This window comes from Platalea leucorodia (assembly GCF_965183815.1).
Source record: "Platalea leucorodia genome assembly, chromosome: 4".
NCBI classification, from domain to species: Eukaryota; Metazoa; Chordata; class Aves; order Pelecaniformes; family Threskiornithidae; genus Platalea; species Platalea leucorodia.
The window spans coordinates 79,834,195-79,855,412 of NC_138826.1; the positions used below are offsets into that span (position 1 = coordinate 79,834,195).

Below are 21,218 nucleotides of genomic sequence, written 5' to 3' on the forward strand. Positions count from 1 at the left end.
AATGCTGAGAAGAATTATTTTCTTGCATTTAATTAGAATTTCCCCTGCTACAACTTGTGTTCATTACCTTTCGCCATGCATCACCAAGGAGAATCTGACTTCAGATTCTGTGCAAATGCCTACAGGGAGTTGAAGATCGCAGTAAGAATCTGCGATATAGTCTTTTCTTAGTCTTATAGTCTTTTCTTCAGGCAAAACAAAATCAGCTTCTTCTTCTCTTCACACATCATATGCTACAGCCCCCGACCACCTTGAGTACACAGCAGAATTCCTTCTAAGAGTGGCCACGCCAAATTAGACCATAGTCTATGTAACCCACTTTCAGTCTCTGAAAGCGAACGCTTAGAAACAGAGAAGTGAAAAGCAAGTTGGAAGTGAAATTTCGCTAGTGTGTACTCAAGCACGCAGTAATCTGTGGAGTAAACACGTCCTGACACAGTAGTTGTATCTTTGAGTTCAAAAATCTTTGATGATTTTTTTGTTTCCCCTCTTAACCCTTTCCAGTCATGTTGTACCTGCAATATTCCAAAAGTGACCTTCGCAGCACTTTCACTGTTCAGTGCAATTCTACATACAGGCTCTTCAGGATGACAGCTGTCACCCTGAATTCAAATTAAAAATTTGTGAGTATAGGATTTGACAGTAATGTTTAAAAGCAGATTACTATTTTTCCTCTAATTATGCAGTCATAGAAAAGCAATAAATTCTTGAGAAAAAACTACAGGTCTGGAGGGATATTAACAAGCAATATCATGAAGATCATCATATTTCAGTAGAATTAAGAAGCTTGGTAAGACCCTAGATCTTTTATTGCTAGTCCCCAATATATAATGGAAATGCCATTTTTATTTATTTCCTAGTTTAGATCATCACATACTTCCCTGATGATAAGCTTCTCAGGTCAGAGGCCACATCTTCCAGTGGTGTTATGCAGAGCACTGTAATTTATCCTGTCACATAGAGAACATAGGTTGGATTGCTGCTTAAGATTTATATTGTTGGCCTAAACTGTACCAAAGTTAGTATGAGGACTACAACAAAAACTATCTGCAAATAGCTAAATGCAGGACAGAAATATAGAATAATGCTAGCTAATTTCATCCTTATCCGTAGATCAGCTGGTTTTGATATAATCATGATCTGTTTGAAATCTTGTTCTAGTTTAGCTTGTTGACTCTACCCGTCTGCTCCTCCTTTTAACAAGATACTTACCAAGAGGTCAAGTACAAAGATAACAAACAGCCTTCACCTCTGAAGTGATAATGGAAAGCAGATGAACAACTGTCTGAACAGTTGCTGCCCGTGGAAGCAGAAACTACTACCTTCTCAAAACCCTGTCAGATCCCAAGCAGTAAATAAACCCAATCACAAGATAAAACAGCAAAATTCAGTTACACGGTGTTATGCGCTACATATTATACAACTCTAAAGATTTATTTATGTAAGTCTCTGCACTTAGCAGATCATTACTGTGATTTATGCAACTGCTCCATACTAGGTAATAACCTGAAGCAGTAACTTGGACGTCGCTACCTGTAGGCATTTTTCTGCATTGCTGTTCCAAATAGCAATAATAATAGTTTTCGATAATAAAGCAAAATGAGCACTGTCCCTAGCAAATGTTGAAATAATTATGTTTCAGTTCTTTAGCAAAGACATATGTGATTTATATACATATATGTTATAAATATGTATTTAAATCAGAAGAAGGGGGGGTGGACTAGATGACCCTTAAAGGTCCCTTCCAACCCAAACTACTCTATGTTTCTATGATTCTAAAAAGCAGAACACTGAAGATGCTTATTAGTAATACATATATAAAGACTTAAAAACCTTCAGTTAGCTCTTCTGCTTTTTGTTTTCCTTCTTTACAACCCTCTGTCCTGGAACACTGGCAGTGTGAGAAAGCACCACTGCCACAGAAACAAAAGAACACAAGAGAACAAAGGAAAGAGAACCCAAAAGTATTCCAGGAATACAGAGACTGTGCTACTGAAATTCAATCTCACCTTCAAGCCCTTTATACCATTTCATCTAGAGCTGAAGAAGGAACAGTATACTAATAAAAACAATCATATGAAATGGTTCTTAAACTCTGATGTTGAGATGGTCAGTAATTGACGAGTTAAAGTTTCCTGCATTTCCTCATCAGCCAGAAGGCTCTTAAGATATCCAGACACTAGACAGCCTAAGATAACAGCATTTGTTATTTTGTTATTAATTTTTAAAACAAAAAAACCCTAGATGTCTTCTTGCATTTCAGTTGCTTTCTGGTTTATGTTTTTTTCTTTTTCTACAGTCACAATATGTTTTGTGTTTGTAAGCCGAAGGATCCTCTGCTAATTTTGTACTCATAATTAAAAAAAAAAAAAAAAAGCTGTTCTTTAGGGGAGAAGGTCTTGCAGACAGTAAGATAATTAAAAGGTAAAGGAAGTCAATGGAAAGAGGGTTCCTTTTGTTATTTTTATCACAAGATAAACCAGTGCAAGTAATTGGAAAATCCGTATGCATCATTTTAGTTTCTTAATCTTTGCAGTTTCAGTGTTGCTTTTATCCTTGAGCAATGTATATATTTTTGTTCAAATACATACTTTTTCATGTATATTGATCAGAAGGAAATTAGTCCCAGAACCTAATTCTTATTTTTGCTTTTCATGAATATTCTAGTAAATTAGTTCTTTTGCAATATCTGTAAAAACAGCTGAAGCAATATCCCTTGAAAGGTAAATTTAAACCTAAATATTTGCACTAAAACCTTGACGATATTCACCGAAGTAATGGGCAGAAATATAGTATGACTCATCCAAATAATACTCATCAATAAAGCTCATACTTCAGCTTCATGCAAACCCACTCATATAGATGCATCTAAAGAAATATTACCCATTCAGCTTCTTTTATGTTTCTGCAAAGTATTTGAATTTCAAGAGTTTCAAGCTTTCACGTACCTTTCATTGTCTCTATTTATTTGTTTGTAGCTATTTATACTGGAAAAGTGATAAATGTGTATGCATAGAGCTGAAGAAAACCCAGCATTCCAGACCTGTTTAAAACTTGTTCAAGAGGGTAGAAAGGGTGTTCAGAAGCTCCTTTTAAACTTCTTTTTATCAATTGTTGTCTTTGTTTTTTTAACTGAATAAGACTTATCATATTTTTGCATAACTTCAGAGCACAGCAGTTATTGCATACCTTTTATCTTACTGATTTCAATAACATTTCTTATAATTTGGCTTCCCTCACCTGTACCCTCTACAGCTTTTAGGTGTGCCCAATATCATCATGCTATCTTTGCCCGCTAATGAGAAGGCACACATTTACAGAGAAATTACTATATCTTGCAAACTAAGATAGTCATCCATAATGTCTGATATTCCTGTAGATGAAACGAGCAGTGTGCCCAAACAAACAAGCAAGCCTCAATTATTCAGCTTCAGGCTGAGGAGAGATAACAACTAATCCCCCATTCTGTAAGCCCCAGTTGTCACAATCTCGTTTGAGCTCTCAGTCCTGGGGAATTAGCGCTACAGCATCACGCTCTAATGACAATCACGTACAACAGAAGCGTAGGACTGGGTTAACAATTGCAAATGAAATAAAGGTGAGTGCACGCTCAAGATGGTATTTTAAAAATCAAGATTTATGACTTGTACTTTTGGTAAGACATCCTGTAATTGTTGTATTTTCCTCCTCCACCTACTCTCATTGTGCATGGATGAATACACATATAATTAAAAATACCTTGCTATGTGTATTTAAAAAGACAATAGCCTGATAATTACACATAAGGAACAAACATATATGCTGAATAGGTGTAGGAAATCTGAACAACTTGCTGTATTTTAATGCTTACTTCTATTCTACCTGGAATCTTTCAGGCTTCACATTCATAACAGTTGCAGTGTAGAAAAGACACAGAGAATTCATAACCTCCTATAAAGCTTCTAAGTCATATCACCTCCAAAACTATATCAAATGCACCAATTTGTCTGCTATGTTGACCTACCAGTAACTAAAATGTTGGCAAGGATATATACGTTTTTCCACAATGCCAAGGCGTAGTCTGGAATGCAAAGCCCCGCAAACCCAAGCATTTCATTGCTTTCTCTGTTTCTGTCCACATCTGAAAAAGGCTGAGCTCACCCAAACAAGCATGTAACCTCTAAACTCACTGTAAAGCATGTTAGTGCCTCTGTATGGACATTTAACAAAACACATTTACAGTTCTGTAAGCATCAGTGAAGACACCAGCTGAACAGAGACTTTCTACTCACTTTTTTTTGATAGCGTATTTCTTATACTGGTAAAGATGTAGCACCTAATGGTTGTTTGCGTTATGCTGGAGCCTATTAACATTATATTAATATTTTGTTTTAAACAGAATTTCTTAGTTCAGAGTATATGATATCTATGAAGTCCAATTCTCTTTCTAGCAATCTTTGAAAGTATGACACTGTGCCGGGGAAGGTTAAACGTGTTTTTCTGGAACTGTTTCCTAGCCCAACAAAGTTATACAGCTTATTATGTTGTTCCCATCCCAGGATAATTATGCAGAACATTCTGCAGTGGGTTTGGTTTGGTTTGGGGGTGTTTTGGGTTGGGTTTGATTTTTTTCTTTTGCATCATTGCTTTTTGTTTGAGAGAGACTGATGTGTGTATACAAAATTTCTTCTGGCTGTTTGCAAAAGAGACATATATCCCACATGCAGGACCACTGGCTTGTAAACAGGCACTAAATAATTAGACTGCAGAAAGCAGTTTTTAAGTTTTCAAAGAATACTAGCTGCACTACCACTCACTGAATGCTATAAAAATAACTTATCTATCTAGGATTATTTTTTTAAAAAAGAATTTGTAGCATAGTAATGTATGTAAGCTATATTATTTTGATCCCAGGCAGGAATGTCTTACCTTTTTGTAAGCTATGTTGGAAGTTTGGGGGACAGATTCTTCTTGATCAGTTGAAACACTATACAAAGAGTGTTGCAGTTTTGTACAGGGAGAAAGTGAGGTGAAGGACGCGTGGAAGGAAAGGTGTCTTCCAGCCTTTCCATTCTCAAGCTTTCTGTCTAAGCAAAGCAGGATCCCTAGGCTGAAAGTCAGAGAAGCATAATTTTGGTTACAGGGCAGTGGCTGAAGCAGGGCTTTACAGGAGTAGCAGGTTCTGCTGCGGTTCCAGACATTTTGCCAGGCAGAGGTGGATTAGAGCCTCTGCAAGGAAAAGCCCAGCCACATACACTCACCCAAACTGGGACTCCTCCTGGTGCTTTTGTGGAATTAAAAGTTTGCAAGAGCCTGAGGTGGGCTGCTAACTTCCCAGAGTTGTTTTGATCTTCACTGAGTCTTTCCAAAGAAAAATTCAGGAAGGAACAAATGCCTGCATGTTCAGCCCAAAGCTCCATACCCTAGAAGGAGAGTGCTTTCTCCTCTATCAGAAAATCAACATTTTTCAGAAATCAGTGCTTTGCTCAGAAGTCCCATTAAACATGAGGCTGCCTATCCCACAGGCCTGTGGTTCAGCTAGCCTGATGTTGATGGTGATTTAAGTCTACTTAGGGGGAACTCAGTAACCATACTGTCATACCTCCTGGAAAATGAAGAACATAGACATCTTTTGCATCCCATGGGCACAGAACAAACCCGCGTCCCCTTTAGAGTCGGGGGATCTTCTGAGCCTGTCTGCTTCGTGCCAGAGAGCCAGCGGGGAATGAGGAGCTGGACAAGAACTCCCTGTAGGTTTTATAGCTACACAGCCATTATTTCACAGGTTGAAGCCAAAACACACTTACCTTTCAGCATGTAGTTTTCCTTTTAAATATACTGAAATTTCTGTTATGTTGCAAAATAAGGCACAGTTCAGTAAGTCTCCACAACTGAGCAGGATCTAAAGCTTCCTATTTCCATCAGTTAAAGGCTCTGGCAGTACAGGTGTTGCATGTTTTCTTGCTTTTGTTTATATGAAACCCTCCATTCACAGCAATCTTCCTGTATGTTTACTCCCAGCTTCACTTTACCTCTTCCAGTATTGCCTAATCAAGGTGCAAACTGCACTGCACATTGAAAAGAATTTCTGTCCCACTTACTCCTTTGTGACTCCAATCTCTGACACTTTGTACACGCCTGTTTGTAGGAAAGGGTTTCCTGTTCTTCACAATACCTGACTATTTCCCTGACAGAGCTGATAAAAAACAATACACTAAAAAAAAAAGAAATCAGATCTGGTCGATTGTGTTAACTGCAATGCAAAGAATACTACTTGGAAAATAAAGAATACTTGCAATACTTAGAAAATTAAGTCCTAGGATATTTCATGTGCAGAACAGACAAAAAAAATTTCTACAAAGATTAACCTACAATTGCACGTTGTCTTTCTGTAACTGCACTACCCATAAGCATCTAGTTGTCTCAACTATATGCATACATATCCAATTAATCCTTACGTTTACATTTATTCACCTCTGACTTTTTATGCATATATTCACCTCCAAAAGACAAAAAAATTCATCTGATAAATGCAGAATTTTGCACTGGAATTATATGCACAAATGTGTATAATACTTAATATGCTTATTGCAGCTGTACATGGAAGTTTGAACAATTTGTGTATGCATGAAAAGATGATATAAGACATCTCTTCAGGTTTCTTCAGCAACCACAGCAATTACATTGTATGAGAAAAGGGCTACAAATTATTTTAGTATGCCTGTCCCATCCTTGGAAATTCCCAGTTCTTGCGTATTAGTGAAACTGGGAGTTCTGAAAAGGGATATTTATGGCATTCTTGCACATGAGGACAGCAGGCAGAGGAGGAAAGATAGATTGAATTGAAAGGGGGAAAACACCTGTTGATTATTCTATCTGCAAGCAGACAAAGCCAAAATTATTCTCTCTTTGACAGTTTTCCTATGAGCAAATGTTATTTTGATTATTTTTCCGAAGTTATGCCACTTCAATTTACTGAATCATTTTTCTCATGAGTCTAATTTTAAAATGGTTGACACATTCTAACAGGCTAACTCGGAGCACTGACATTAGTCAAAATACTTGTTTTTATTAAAATGTCTTTAAAAGAGACAAAGGGGGCATAGTACCTGCTAACAGACTGAAAGACCTACCTTCAGCATCCTTCAGTTGACATTAGTCTGATGATTTTAGTTAGTTAAACCTGATGGCACCTCTTAGCATCAATAAATAACAATTCTTGCTAGTCCCTAAAGAACAGCTACTTGGATGGTCAAGATGAGAGCAGCATGACAGAGGCTCAATGGCAGAAATAGAGAATGTGCCTTTCCTCCCCTCTTCAATTTACAAACCAAATGAAAGCAGTGTGGCAACGGGATTCTGGGAGCTCTTGACATAAGAGAGGAAAACCCTGGCCTGCTCCATCAGAGAGAAAGTACCTTTTCTTACTACCTAGTTCCTTCCATTTTCAAATTAATGTTCCTTTGTATCACCCAGAAAAATGACTAATTCTTTAGTAGAACAAAGGTTTGGAAGGAAGACTTAATATGTAAGTTAGTGTTTCTATAAAGGTCAACATATCAGCTATTTTAGCTGCAAGTAACAGACATTCACAGACAAGATAAAACAGCAATTTTCAAGGTGTGGTCAATAGATTCCTGGGAGCACTTCGCTACACTGCACTACAGGCAGCACTTAAAACTTTTGTATGAAGAACAGCTGCACACCCCATACCTGTTCCTGTCTGCAGCTTTTAAATCATGTTTTTAAAACCCCCCTTTTTTTTCCCCTAGTTATTACCTTGCAACCAATTGCTGTGGTAACATTAAAAATGATACATAATACAGAAAAGGTCCGTGCAAGGCCTTCAACCATTTAAGATCCCCTCCCACAAAGATAAATATGACATCTTCCAGCTGGATTACTGCCCCGGGGCAGAAAGTTGAGCAGTTACAGAAAGGATTAAGTTTAAACAGTAGTGTCGCTAAGGAATACTTATACATCATGAAATAAGACAAAACATGAAGAGTAAGAGTTAGATTTAATGATTAATTAAATTATTACTGAACCCAGCTCTTACACTTCTTTTCTTTCTCATAATTAAGGAAAACATCGGCTTTAGGTAAGTGGTAGTATATTTAAACAAAATATATGCATTGCACAAGGATAAAAGCAACACTGAAATTGCAAAGATTGTCATTTCACGTAAGAAATTAAAATGATGCATTGGTGGAAAAGTGTAAATGGGAATATTTTAGTAGTAAAAATAAATATTTAATAAAAACCACACACCCATGACAAAGCATCAAAACAACAGAACTTAGTATTTGGAAGGATATCATCTACATTTCCTTGTGTTAAACATTGCTAAATTCAGTGGCTTTATTATTACACTGTCTTCAGCAATCATTGTTTGTATTAGTGTTGTAAACAGTCATGAGAATAGAAATACTGTTCCAATGACAGAAATAGTAAAGCCAGTTTGCAATAAACAAGGAAGAATTCACTACACCAAGGAGTCAACCCACAGCCATCGATAGAAAGTCAACAAGGACGACTGCATAGCATACTGGTTGCTGTACCAAAAGGGCATTTATCAGCATTCAGTGAACTGGGGAAAAGGTGAGAAAACCAGCCTTTTTTTATATAATTTTTAAAAACAACCAGATTATTGACAGTTAAAGAAGAAACCCACACATTTCCTTTAGAAGTAAAAGCATAGTCTAAAGATTCTAAGAGCACCGTAAGATTTCTACCAGGTAAAACAGTACAAACCATTAGCATTGTAAGTAAAGAACAATTAAAAGGTTATTATATCATTCCATATTTAGAACACAACTGAAAATTTTAGTGTGTTGTTGCATCCTCCTATACTACAACCAGTGGCATTTTGATGACTTTTTGTTAAGTTCTGGAAACAAATAATGCAAAGAAAAACACTTTTTCATGTATAGCAGAGGTCTAGAAAGATTTAAACTGATGATGTGTAAACTGGAATGTAGATAATGTTAATACAAACAGATTTATATGGAGGAAAGCAGCAGTGTCTCGCTTATCCCATTAATTCTCCATTCAGATCTTTCACTGATTCTTTGAAAGTAGCATTACCGAATATCCCTGACTACCAAAGATTTTTATGACTGCTATTTTCTCACTATTAGGATTCTGCATTTAAGATTATTCTCAACCCTTTATCCTTCCATTCCCACCCATCCCCCACATCATATTTAGAAGCTGCAGTCTTCTCACATAAAGCATTGTAATGCCTTCTGCTGCTTGCTAAGTAATATGCAGTCAACATTCTTTCTATTTTCAAATCACTGAGACCACTTTCCAGTTGGATCATGTATTAAACAATAATTAAAAATAGTATTCTCCCCTTATTCTATTGAGACATGGTAAAGACTATTCACCATTTAATATACGTTCAATCTCTTCTAGTCTTTTCAAAGCAGCAACTCTCTTTTTCTCAATGTCTTTGATTTCTTTTGTAGATTTTTTGGGAGTGTCTTTGTCCATATTGTTTTTCTCTGTTCGTTTCTTATTTTCTGAGTGCCCTTTATTGTTATCAACTGTTGTTTGGGTGGTTTTCTGCTCATTTTTTACTTCTTTCAAATTTTGAAATGAATTTTGTTTTTCTTCTGCAGCTGCAGTCCCATCTGCTGGAAGTGATGACTGTTCCATAGTACTGAGTGATGCAATTTTACTTCTAACTATGTTTAGATGACGCTGAATATACTCTTCATGAGGTGCCAGTGCTAGTGTTTCAACCAAACATTTTTCTGCTTTTATTAAGTCTCGTTCTTCAAAGTAAACCACACAAAGATTATGTTTTCCTTGTACATTGTTGGGATCCAGTTCCAAAATTTTTTCAAAACACATTTTTGCTCCAACAATATCCTTCTTTTGGTTCATAAGGATATCTCCTTTCAAAATCAGACCTTTGGTATGATCAGGGTAGTATCTCAGTAGATCTTCCAGGACAGGCAAAGCCATCAATTCTTTTCCTGTCTGAGAATAAAGCAGTGCCAAATTGAACAAAGCACTTCGGAAGTTTGGCTGTAACCTTATGGCTTTCTTCATCCATGCCTCTGCTTCCATATCTTTTTTGTCATCCATTGCCAGCATACCCAAATTGAAGTACCCATTTGCATCCTGTGGTTCTTCTTTCACATAATGTAACAGTCTTTGTTTAGCTTCAGGTCTAAGCCTAGCATCACCTAAATGACAGAAAATGCATTTAATTCCAAATTTATTCTGATGGATTTTTAGACCAGGCCTGTAAAATGCTAATTTTTATACAAATTAAAATGTAATTTCTTTAACACAACTGTTTAAAGGGAAAGGGTTTAAAAATGCTAGTTTTTATCATTGCTGTGTAACAGCAAAAGTAAATCACATGTACCTTCTTTATAGAATGAAACTACTTACAGTTGACTTGTAGCCAAAGTCAGCATCATTACTCTATTATCTGTTGAATTATATTTAGGTTTGGTGTAACAGATACAAAAGGTGTCTCTACAAGTTTAAGAGAAGTTATTTTCATGTATGGTTGAGTAACTGGAATGCAGAGAAGATGTCAGTTCTGACAAACTGGCTCGTACAGAGGCGAACTTGCAGTGGAAGATCTCATTTTGTTAAAGACAGATTGAAAGAGTTTAAAGACAGAAATCACATAGGGTGACTTCAATGTAGCCAGGCTAAAATATCTTCTAACACCTAAACAATACCATCTATAACTCCCATATTTTAATTTGCATCAAAGTTTGAAAAAGATATAGTAGAATTCTCTTATCTGACAATACCATGATTAGCTAGACTAGCATGTAGTCTGTACTATTTTTCTGAATACTCCAGTGAACATATTTTAGTAAGGAATAAAAAGCACAGACTTACTGAAGGATGGGGGAGCAGGGAGCTGATTTTAGCTGCTTTCTTTCACCTCCTGAAACAGTGCTGCACCTTCCAGCATGAATAATTGAATACTAGATAGCTAATGCTTCTGCTTGTTTGAAGCCCCTTGTGCTTCTACAGACAATAAACACGGTATTTCTTATACTACCTAACTTACTATGTGAGAAGAGATGGAGAATAATCCATTTGCATCAGTGCCAATCAAGTCTGTATTATCTCTTTCTTAGGGGTAGTTTACTATCCCAACAAAAGGGAAACAAACCTTATAGTCACTTGCCAAATACTCTTTGCAACAGCCTGAATTCACAAAAGACTTACACTTACCCACACAGCTAGAAGCTACACATATGAAAAAAATAAACTCATGAAAATCCAACTTCATTCATACTAATTAGCAGTATAATAGAGGAACCTATGAAAACATTCACATTTCCTAGGGCTAGATTTAAAGGTGACAGAAGTCAGCTGTATTTTTTAGTCAATGAAGAATGAAAGCAATCAATATAAATGCAAAACATAAGATATCACACATATTTTACTAAAGATAATTTTTTTTTTTAAGATTATATAGGCACAATTTTGAAGATGTTTGTGTAACTTCTTTCTATATATAAGATGTTATATTGTAAAACAGCACTTGTATTGTACACTTTGCACAAATTCCAATACACTACCAATAAATTACAGAGCTATTACAATAAACAGTTTCTTCTTTGATGATGCTACGAACTTCTGTTTTCCAAAAATAAAAGTTCATTAAAAAAACTTTAAATAGCATGGATCCTATAAATGCAAATATACAATATTTATATAAGGGACGACTAACATACCAGATTCCTGCATTAGCAGCGCCGAGTTGAATAATGCCAGTTTATGTGTTGGGTTGAGTTCTAGCGCTCGGTTGAAATTCTTCAGGGCTTCTGGTGGATCCTTCAGTTCAATGTAAACAATTGCCAAGTTGTACCACAGGTCTGCATTGGTTCTGTCTAGTTCTAGAGCTCTAAGATAAGCTTCCTTAGCTTTCAGAGGTTTGTTCATTTTTAAAAGTAATTCTCCCCTGTTGAAGAATCAGATTTAACCTTCAACTTTTATTCATACTAATATGAGAATAATTGACAGTTTTTTTAAAAGTTTGCCTTCCTATAGAGAGTAGATGTGAGATAACAGCGTCTTTTCTTTTTTGTTTGTTTGTTTGAAACACAAAACTGTACAGGACCTTCTTTACATTCCTTTCCCAAAGCTTTCAGCTCTCGAAAGTCTGTACACTACAAATGCATATGCAGGACAAAAACCAAAAAAGAAGTGGTCAAGGTTTCCTGATATTGGCTTTATAATTACACTGCAACAGCTATAGTTCAGCCATCTTTGCACCTGCTTAAGTCCCAATGGGAGTCACAACTAACAAAATAGTGAACAGAAGCGTCAATACCCACAGCAACATTACTCTTACCTATTTAGCTGACATTTATGTGCTTTTTAGTTAAGTCTTGCATCTTCTGGACCACCTTTAACTAAGTTTGAATACACAGTCTATGTGGAAACACACCATTTGAAGCAGGAATTTAAAAGAATAGGGCTTTTAATGAGTAATTGATTATTGCCCCAAATCTTCATCTTCTCATTTAGAAATGAATTAATTCCAGCAGCTAATTCAACTATATGAACTAAATACTGTTCATAGCACTGCAAATACATAAATGTTTATTCAAGAATATGTCTCTCTAAAATTAGAAAAGATACCTGCTGATGTAAGCCTGCTTGAAATCTGGCCTCATACTAATTGCTTGTCGATATAATTGATCCGCTTCTTCAAGGCGAGATTCATTCGCTCGAATTAAGTTTGCAAGATTGATATAAACATTGAGATGGTTAGGAGCAACTCTTGCTGCATACTTTTTACCTGGAATAATCTGTCAAAAAGAATGTATGTACCAAACACAGATGAGTAAAAATATGAAAGAAAATCAGTATAGGTCTCCTCTTCACTCTGCCACATTTGTTTTAGGGCATCACTGGACATTAGTGTGCAGGCTCTTAGTGACTACAAATAGCAATTCTTCTTTCCCAGAAAATTATACCAAAACATAAACAGAATTTTTTTCTTCTTTAATTCTATGAATACATAGATGACTTTAATATAATATTTAAGATATTCATTAATTAAGCTCTGCTACTACCTAATTGGGGTCAAGCAGATAGCCATTAGAAACCAACCAGACCTTGCAAAATTTTCCCCATTCAGACAAAGAATATTTCCTAAAGCCTAAACTAACATTCTATCAGAAATTTTCATTTCTTTTTTTAACCTTCCAGCCTAAGATAAGTGTAAATAGGATTTTACCAGCCACTGATATAGCAGATGAAAAGTAGTCATGAAAAATGAAAATGCTATGACATTGCAACTGTTGTACTGTTTATACTTTATCCGTCTAGAATCTTCATACTGTTTCACAATACAAACTTTTTAATGCCATACTTCTACTCAAAGGACTGCTGATTTTTATTGTCAGTCTCATTTTACCCACAGCTTTTGTTACCTTCATATGTTCTCCAAAATATTCCTCTTTTTTTCGCCTAAAGAGCTAGAATACGTAATATTTGCTAGGTATAAATATAGCTTAACAAATGATAAAGGTAACAAAGCACATGTTTTCAAATTTATGTTCAATAAAGGACTTTGTTGCTGCTGCTGCGGCTACCTTCTCCCACCTCCAATGATGCATTTAAGCCTTCTCTTGAGGGCTCAGTAACTCAGTCATCAATGTACTAGCTGTAAGTGAAAATAAACCCACCGTGACCAGAAACTGTAGGTGGACGTTTTTAACCACTGCTTTCTTTTATATCCTCAATTTCAGGGAAAAAAAAAAAAAAAAAAAAAAAAACAAAAACCAAACCCACAGCAGTATAAAAAGTACCTTAAAATAGTTTTAACAAAGAAGTTCCAAGTTAGCATTTACCAGCCATGATTGTATACAACCTACTCTTTTAACAGATAGGTTTTTAAAAAAACCTAACAACTTTAAAATATACAGCAACACAAAGCTTCAAGAAAAATATGGAAAACTTCTCATGACTATAGGTTTGAAAGAGTTCCCTCCTGTGGTGGTAGATAAAATAAAGTTACTAATTACCTGTGGCATCAATGATTTAGCAATCATATATGATTCTTCAGCTTCTTTAGTTTTGTTTAGGTTTTTGTAAGTTCTTCCTACATTCATGTGGGCACCAATATCATCTTAATAAAGAAAAGAATTAAATTTCAAATACTTTCATGCACTGAGTATCATGAAAATAAACACCTATGCCTTCAAAGTAGCGTGAAGTATAGGTACTGCATAAAGACCACCACCACCAACAAAAAAAGCAATTCTATATTATTTTTCATCTTAATTATGAAGCTAATAATTTAACCATGAACCAAAGTTGAATTATAAAGTTACTTGGGAAATGGTAAAAAATTTGAGGTCATACTCCCACGTATCTGTCTTTCATCTATTGCTACAGTAAAGACACATAAATTGAAGGTTATTTATTGGGCTTTTAAAAGGAAAAAGGAAAGGTTGTCCAGTACTACCTAGAACTTCTTTTGCAACGATATGTAAAATAGAGTAAATGTGCACTATCTTGATTTTTTAATTGTTTTATACACCTCCTTAGTTTTAAATAAGAAAAACAATAATTATGTTTCATAAGAAACTACAGTTTAAGGTAATTCAGAAAAGAATATAATCCAAATAATAGTTTTAAATTGAAAGTCTTTGCATCTTTTTATAGATAGAAACTTTTCTGGAGGACTTTTTTTCTGAAAACTATAGATCAATTAACTTAGTCTATGACAACGTTTGATGTTCAGTTGGAGAAAAACAGATCATTGAGAAGATTTTGTTAAGTAGGCTAAGCATACTGAAATACTAGGAGTATGGAGACACCATTCAATGGCAACTAGTCAAAGCTCTTACCTGGTTGCACTTGAGTGGCTTGTATGAAGAACTGCAGAGCTCTTTCAAAATTCTTTTCATTTTCTAATGCATGCCCCACGTTGTTCCATAGTTTTGCATTGTTCTTATTTACCTAAAAACAGAAAAAAAGATACCAATGCATAAGGTATTAAGTTGAAATTACATAACAACTGATCTTCTTTTAACTGTGTCTTAAAAATGTAAAAATGCATAGCAAATGACAGATTTCATCAAGCTGCTATATATGAAGAGTAACAAAACGCTACGTACAGAATGATTACATTGAACTTGTTGCTCAACATCTATTTATTCTAGTTATTTTCCCCTAGAAATACCAAATGTTGTAAAATTAATTATAATTGTTATGGGATGTTGTACAAACTATCCTATCATGCCATATGCACATTGAAGAAATTATTCTACGCATCAAACTTTCTGTAGATTTTTGTACTGAAACATATCACGCTTTCATCCAGATAAGAGAATACGTTTAACTGCTTTAACACAAGAAAAAAATTATCATCTGTTTCTTGCACATGAATTCCCATGTGTGCATCACACCGCTTTTAAAGTATTCCCAAAAGCAACTAATTAGATGTTAATACTGTCAACGTAGAAATAAAATTGGCAAAATAAGCATTGTTTCTCTCCATTTTTATCACGCTCTACTGCAGCTTTTTGAGAACAGCAGCACAAACTTTCCATTATCCTTTTCAAATAGAATACAGTACCTTTAAAGCTGACATAAACAATGTGTACTCTGACTCCCAATCCCAGTTTCTGTGCAGTGTTTTTAAGGCATGAGTGAATAGTACCGCAGCCAAACAAACCCAAGAGATTTTTCTTAGCACACTATTAAATAAAACAAAGATTTGTTATAAGCAAACAAACAATTCTAATTTATACTAGAATAAGTATCTCATATGCTAGGAGCAAATAAACTGAGGATCATATTTGTGAATGGTATATTCCAATTTATTTGCCTCATCACCAAATGGCACGCCAAAATTTGAAAGGAAATAATAACAAAATTAACTTGAAATTGGACATTTACCTGATTATTTCGTTATCGCTATGTAATTCACTTAATAAGAACAAATGCAATCCACATAATATAAACAAAAAAATATATGAGAATTATACTTCTGTTAGAGCTTATCTGTAATTTAAGGCAATGAACATGAGCATAATGTCAAACAGGTTCTTCAAAACACTGTACAAAATGTTAAAAAATGAAGAAGGCAAGTGAAACATCATCCCATCCTTTTGTTTCATATCAGACATTTCCACACAAATACTTTACCGCACACATCACTAATCTTTCCCACACTATAGAACACATCTTAATAAGAGGTCTGCTGTAGAGACTACTCAATCTTCCATAAGCAAATAAAATCCTAGTGCTACTGTAATATCTAAATAGGAGTAAGGTTTAGTGTCTTTGTAGCAATTTTATTTTTAAAGCTGCCAACTGGGGCAGAAGTCACTCTCTGTGATAAGCTTGTCAGGAACAATCTTCTAGATTTCACACAGTTTATTTTTCTGGAGTTTAAACACGACTGACTTTAACCACAACAGATATAAGACATACGCTTTAACATGCTGGTCATTTGGTCTCTGAATTCTAATTTAATTATGAAAAAACATGTTAAACACCCAGTTGCCTTCCTACAATTATAGATATCATTTAGTTTTAAAAATCTCATTCTTGAGCAGACATACGGCTGTTCACCATTGCCAGCTATTTCTTATACTTGATTTATGGAACAGCTGTTCACACCACTATGTACTTCACAGGAGTCTGCTAAAAACTGAAAGGTTTTTTTTTTTTCCCCCTCCATTTTTAAGATATACAAAATGGTGTGCAGACTTAAACTATTGTGATTGGTTTTAAAAAATATTAAAAAATAAAAAGTAGAACAGCAGAATTAAGAGAGAAATTCTAAAACATTAGTAAAGCAATCAGCGAGAACTGGCATATACAGTAATCTATATCCTCACCAGCCTCATGAGAAAGTTTTTTCTTTCCATACATTTCTAAAGCAAGGAGCCTCTTTCTCTCCTAAGACTTTTTAGAGTGCTGATTCCCAATATTTTTGTAGTAAACAACACTGCTGCCTAATTTTTCTCCCCAGCCATCCTTTCCTGGTTCCTTGCTTTCTTTCACATCGCTTCTATTTTTACTGCCTCGTAGTGGGATTTGTGGTAATACTTTCTCCTCACTCCCACAAAGTATCACTAATTTCTCATTATCCAGTGTTGTCAGCTTTGGCAGCACCAGTTTGCATAAATTATACTGCAAGGCCTCACCTCTAATGATAGCAGACATCATAGTCTGGGAATTGCTGCCTTTCCATTTGTCTGAACTAGCATTAGGATGCCATTGGGGTAACAAGGGTCAGAGGAAGGCATATGCAAATCAATGGAAAAGATAGCAGAAAAAAGAAAGGTGCGTACAAAACGTGCTTTTAGAGCAGAATTTACTAAGGAGAAATTGTTACCAAAAAAATTCTTTAGTTTAACAACTACTGAATGGCTCTGATGTCCATTCCTAGCATGGCATGTCTGAAAATGTAACCAGTAAAAGATATTTTAATATGCTACAGACTAATATACACGCATTATATAAACTTCAGTCAGTAATCACTTTTGAATAAAGTACAAATCAAATCTGGCCAAGAATTTTTTTTGCCTAATCCTTAAAAACATCTAGGATTTAAACAGGAAATATTTGTGTTTCTTTACAGAAAAGAGATGGGTGATACTACTAGGCTCATAGGTAAAGTCCATTTTGTAGCAATGTGCAATGTAAGTTACACCACATTCTAAAAAATGTTTGGTGCAGTCTCAGGCTTTTTTTATATAAACATGTATGCTTATATATATATTAAAAAAATTAAAAATATATATGTATATATGTGTGTGTGTGTGTATATATATATTTTAAATAAACATTATAATACCATCAGAATAATCCACTAGTCTCCTAAGAAATTCCTTGTTGTCATGTGTTCACATGAGTGCCAAATGGTTTCTTGGTCATTATTCTGTGTTCATTAAGAACTTGAAACAGAATAAGGGCTATAATGTAAAAAATTCATACTGGTAAAAGCTCTACTGGGAAAGCTTGCAGTTATAAATATGGTTTCCTTTTAAGAAATTAAGAGAGATGAGTTAAACCAGTCACAGGTAACACTACCTTACCTTTTATTTGACAATTTCTTCCATCCATGCGCTACTAAAATGCAGAATCCCATGCTAGGAACATACAACACTCGTTCTGCTACTACGAATCCAACAGGAAAAAAGAGGTTTGATGCAGGAATGAATGGTAGCACTATTAAGCAGAGTGCCTAGAAAAGAGATGCAAATGAATTAGTAATCAAGATTAGGCAGGGACAAACTGTACCCAAGAAACAAATTACGAAGCAATTACAAAAAAAAAAATCCCAGTAAACCAGACATACATAGTAAATCTTTGGGGTTTGGTTTATTCTTTTAAACATAAAGATCTGTTTTACATTGAGGCCACTCTGAACATGGCAAGTTTTAACCTGCAAATGACATTATTCCTTCCTTAAGGGCCTATAAGTGTATTTGTTTTTCTATATTACAGAAAAGAGAAGCTGTATGAAAAAACACTAGGATCAAAGGATGAAATTCAAAACAATGTTTTAACAGGAGTTCCACACACAAAAACATGACAGTCTGAGAACCTTGGACATTATCTTTTATAACAATTAAAAATTTATACCAGCTTATATGATGCATAAAGCAGTTATTTTTACAATACAATAAAGTCCATTTTTAGTTTCTGTAAAAAATATGAAGAAATAACATAAAAATCAGAATCAACCACTGAATAAACATCAGTGTTTAGACAACGCGCTAAGGGCACCCTGCAATTTCTAACATGACAATAAACTTAACTGTGTAATTGCAGCTCTTAGGTTGGTGACAGACATCTTAACAAAAGGTGTGTTTATTAAAAGACAAAGAAATCCATCTGCTGCAAAGGAAGTGGACATGACCATTTGCTTTAAGTCCTGGGTGATTGTTAAATAGCAGCTTTACAATCTCTGGTACTAGAACAGGCTCAAATAATTATTTCAAAAGTATCTGACCTCCAAGTTACAAAACCCAAAATCCCTAGAGAAATGGAATGTTTCTTTGAATAAAGAAAGTAAGAGAAATTTTCTAGAAGTTTTCAATACAACTGGCTGTCACCTTCTGTCTGGATTTAAGCATAACTTTAACTGCCTTTGCCATGCTAAAATAGTTAACACATCCAGTTTGAAAGTCAGTGTAGGATTTCCCATATAAAAAGGCAACACTGATTTAAGACTTCAAGTAAGGTTTTAGCTCATATTTCAAGGGGCCAAGAATATGCACATGGATCATTAACACAGCTCAGCTGATTCATTAATTTCAATTCATTAAGCTACAGGAAAATAAATACATAACCGAGCTTTGAAGAAATCACAAGCACAATATAGAGAATATATTGATTACTTGGGGATAAAATTTAATTTAATGCCATTTCACATTCCTCTCCCTTTCTCCTTTACATTTTTATAGTACATGCTCCTTATAGAGGGCCAAGAATATGCACATGGATCATTAACACAGCTCAGCTGATTCATTAATTTCAATTCATTAAGCTACAGGAAAATAAATACATAACCGAGCTTTGAAGAAATCACAAGCACAATATAGAGAATATATTGATTACTTGGAGATAAAATTTAATTTAATGCCATTTCACATTCCTCTCCCTTTCTCCTTTACATTTTTATAGTACATGCTCCTTATAGAGCACTTACCAATCTCTAAAAGTAAAACCCTCAACACAGAACTCTGTAATAGGTTTTTGTAATCCACTTTCAAATGCAGGATTCATCACACTATCCCCAAGCCAGTCCTCTGTATCAGTTTTTAATTTAGTTATAGCAAACGCCTTCACACTTCTGGGGGTGGATTATGGGAAGTGAGGGTATCATTCTGTATTTCATTCTGTTTTGAACAGTCAAATGCATTGGTGAGTACAAAAGCACGTTTGAAGTGTGCTTTAGCAAACAATGCGCTGTTTTATACATGTTTTTACTGCAATGTGAATAACCTGTATTTAGCTTTAAAATGTATGTAAGGCTTGTACATAGGCTTAAATGAATTAACTTATTTTATGAAATCTTCTGATAAAATGATTTGAAGAAATCACCTCTTAAGATTTTAAAAAATTATTGTTTTACATTATTGCTCAAGAAATGCATGTTTTTTTTGTTTGGTTTTTGTAATATAGTAAGGACATTGGTCCCACAGCCCCATGAGGTCAACACAAAAGTGAATGGTCAAGAGTGAAAGCCAATTCTTTCCAATGGGTTTGAGTGAAAAGGATGCTGCAGCTGATACAGCAAGTGTTTCGTCTCCACTGAGTGCTTATGATCTAGGCATCTAATAAAAAGGTCTTTGTATGTTCTGCTATGTGCAATTCCTCTGATGACAAACATTCCACAATGTTTTGCCGAACTTCTCTTTAGATTCTTTTGCCTCTCCTTAGTACACTGTCCTTCAAATATAATTTATTGGGTAATAGACTCAAAGCCTTAGTGCAAATAAAAATGCATTCTCTTCTGTTCATTTATTCTTTCTTTTTATCATAGTCTTTCAGCAGATGCAGAGGCTCTGTTCAAAAAATATCGTGGTCAAGGTAACTAAAAAAAAAAAAAAAACAACAAAAACACACCACCAAAAACATCCCCCCCAAAAGAAACCATTAAAGTATGCAGGAAGAAAAAAGCATATGACAAAATTCTAAAATATGACCATAAGCTATAAAGAGTATCTGAACTGCTAAGTAAACAGTCAAAAGTTCACGAGGAAACATTTCAAAGCTTGAATGATGTGTAAGCATAGGGAGTAGAGAAATAGATATTGTTAAATATAGAAGTACTGATGTCTTGGCACAACACCTAAAAGTGTGAAAAACTTACTCCAAGAAGCCTAAGGATACCTGTCTGTTCCTGACATTTGCATAGCAACAAGCCACCAAAGTTTGCGGTTGAGTAGCATGGAGTGCTGTCTTATCAGAAGGGAGGTAAAGCACCCTTGTTTGGGACACTTAGCAAATATCAAAAGAAACTAAAAAGCTTTTATTAAATTTCACCAGCCAAAAAAGGAATGTCTATACCCAAGAAATTCCATGAACAAACAAGGGCCACGATCATACTGAAAAGCCACCAAAGCAATTCTGCATCAGTACTATTCTTAGTACGCAACATTTTCAATATTTAGAGTGTAACCTGTTTATAATGGCCACTTAGTCTGACAGTTATCTCACTGTTTACAGGGATGAAGTAAACAGAAAATATAAGAGAATTTAACTGCTCA

The 21,218-nt window shown here is 35.0% G+C and overlaps 1 protein-coding gene across 9 annotated transcripts in view; it reads right to left on the reverse strand.

Moving 5' to 3' along the window:
• Positions 1-715: 715 nt before the first annotated feature.
• The window catches only part of TMTC3 (transmembrane O-mannosyltransferase targeting cadherins 3), a 42,479-nt gene continuing 21,976 nt past the window's right edge, over positions 716-21,218 (reverse strand). For 8 of the 9 annotated variants that reach the window (XM_082308283.1, XM_082308281.1, XM_082308279.1 and 5 more), the window contains 7 exons: positions 18,036-18,184; positions 15,563-15,683; positions 14,832-14,943; positions 14,004-14,107; positions 12,613-12,782; positions 11,703-11,929; positions 7,880-10,178 (listed from right to left, as the gene is read on the reverse strand). In XM_082308283.1, the coding sequence (XP_082164409.1) occupies positions 9,364-10,178; positions 11,703-11,929; positions 12,613-12,782; positions 14,004-14,107; positions 14,832-14,943; positions 15,563-15,683; positions 18,036-18,184 (1,698 nt within the window). In that variant the 3' untranslated portion in view covers positions 7,880-9,363. Of the gene's footprint in view, positions 951-7,879; positions 10,179-11,702; positions 11,930-12,612; positions 12,783-14,003; positions 14,108-14,831; positions 14,944-15,562; positions 15,684-18,035; positions 18,185-21,218 lie in introns of those variants that run through there. The other variant, XM_082308286.1, reaches the window with a different exon arrangement.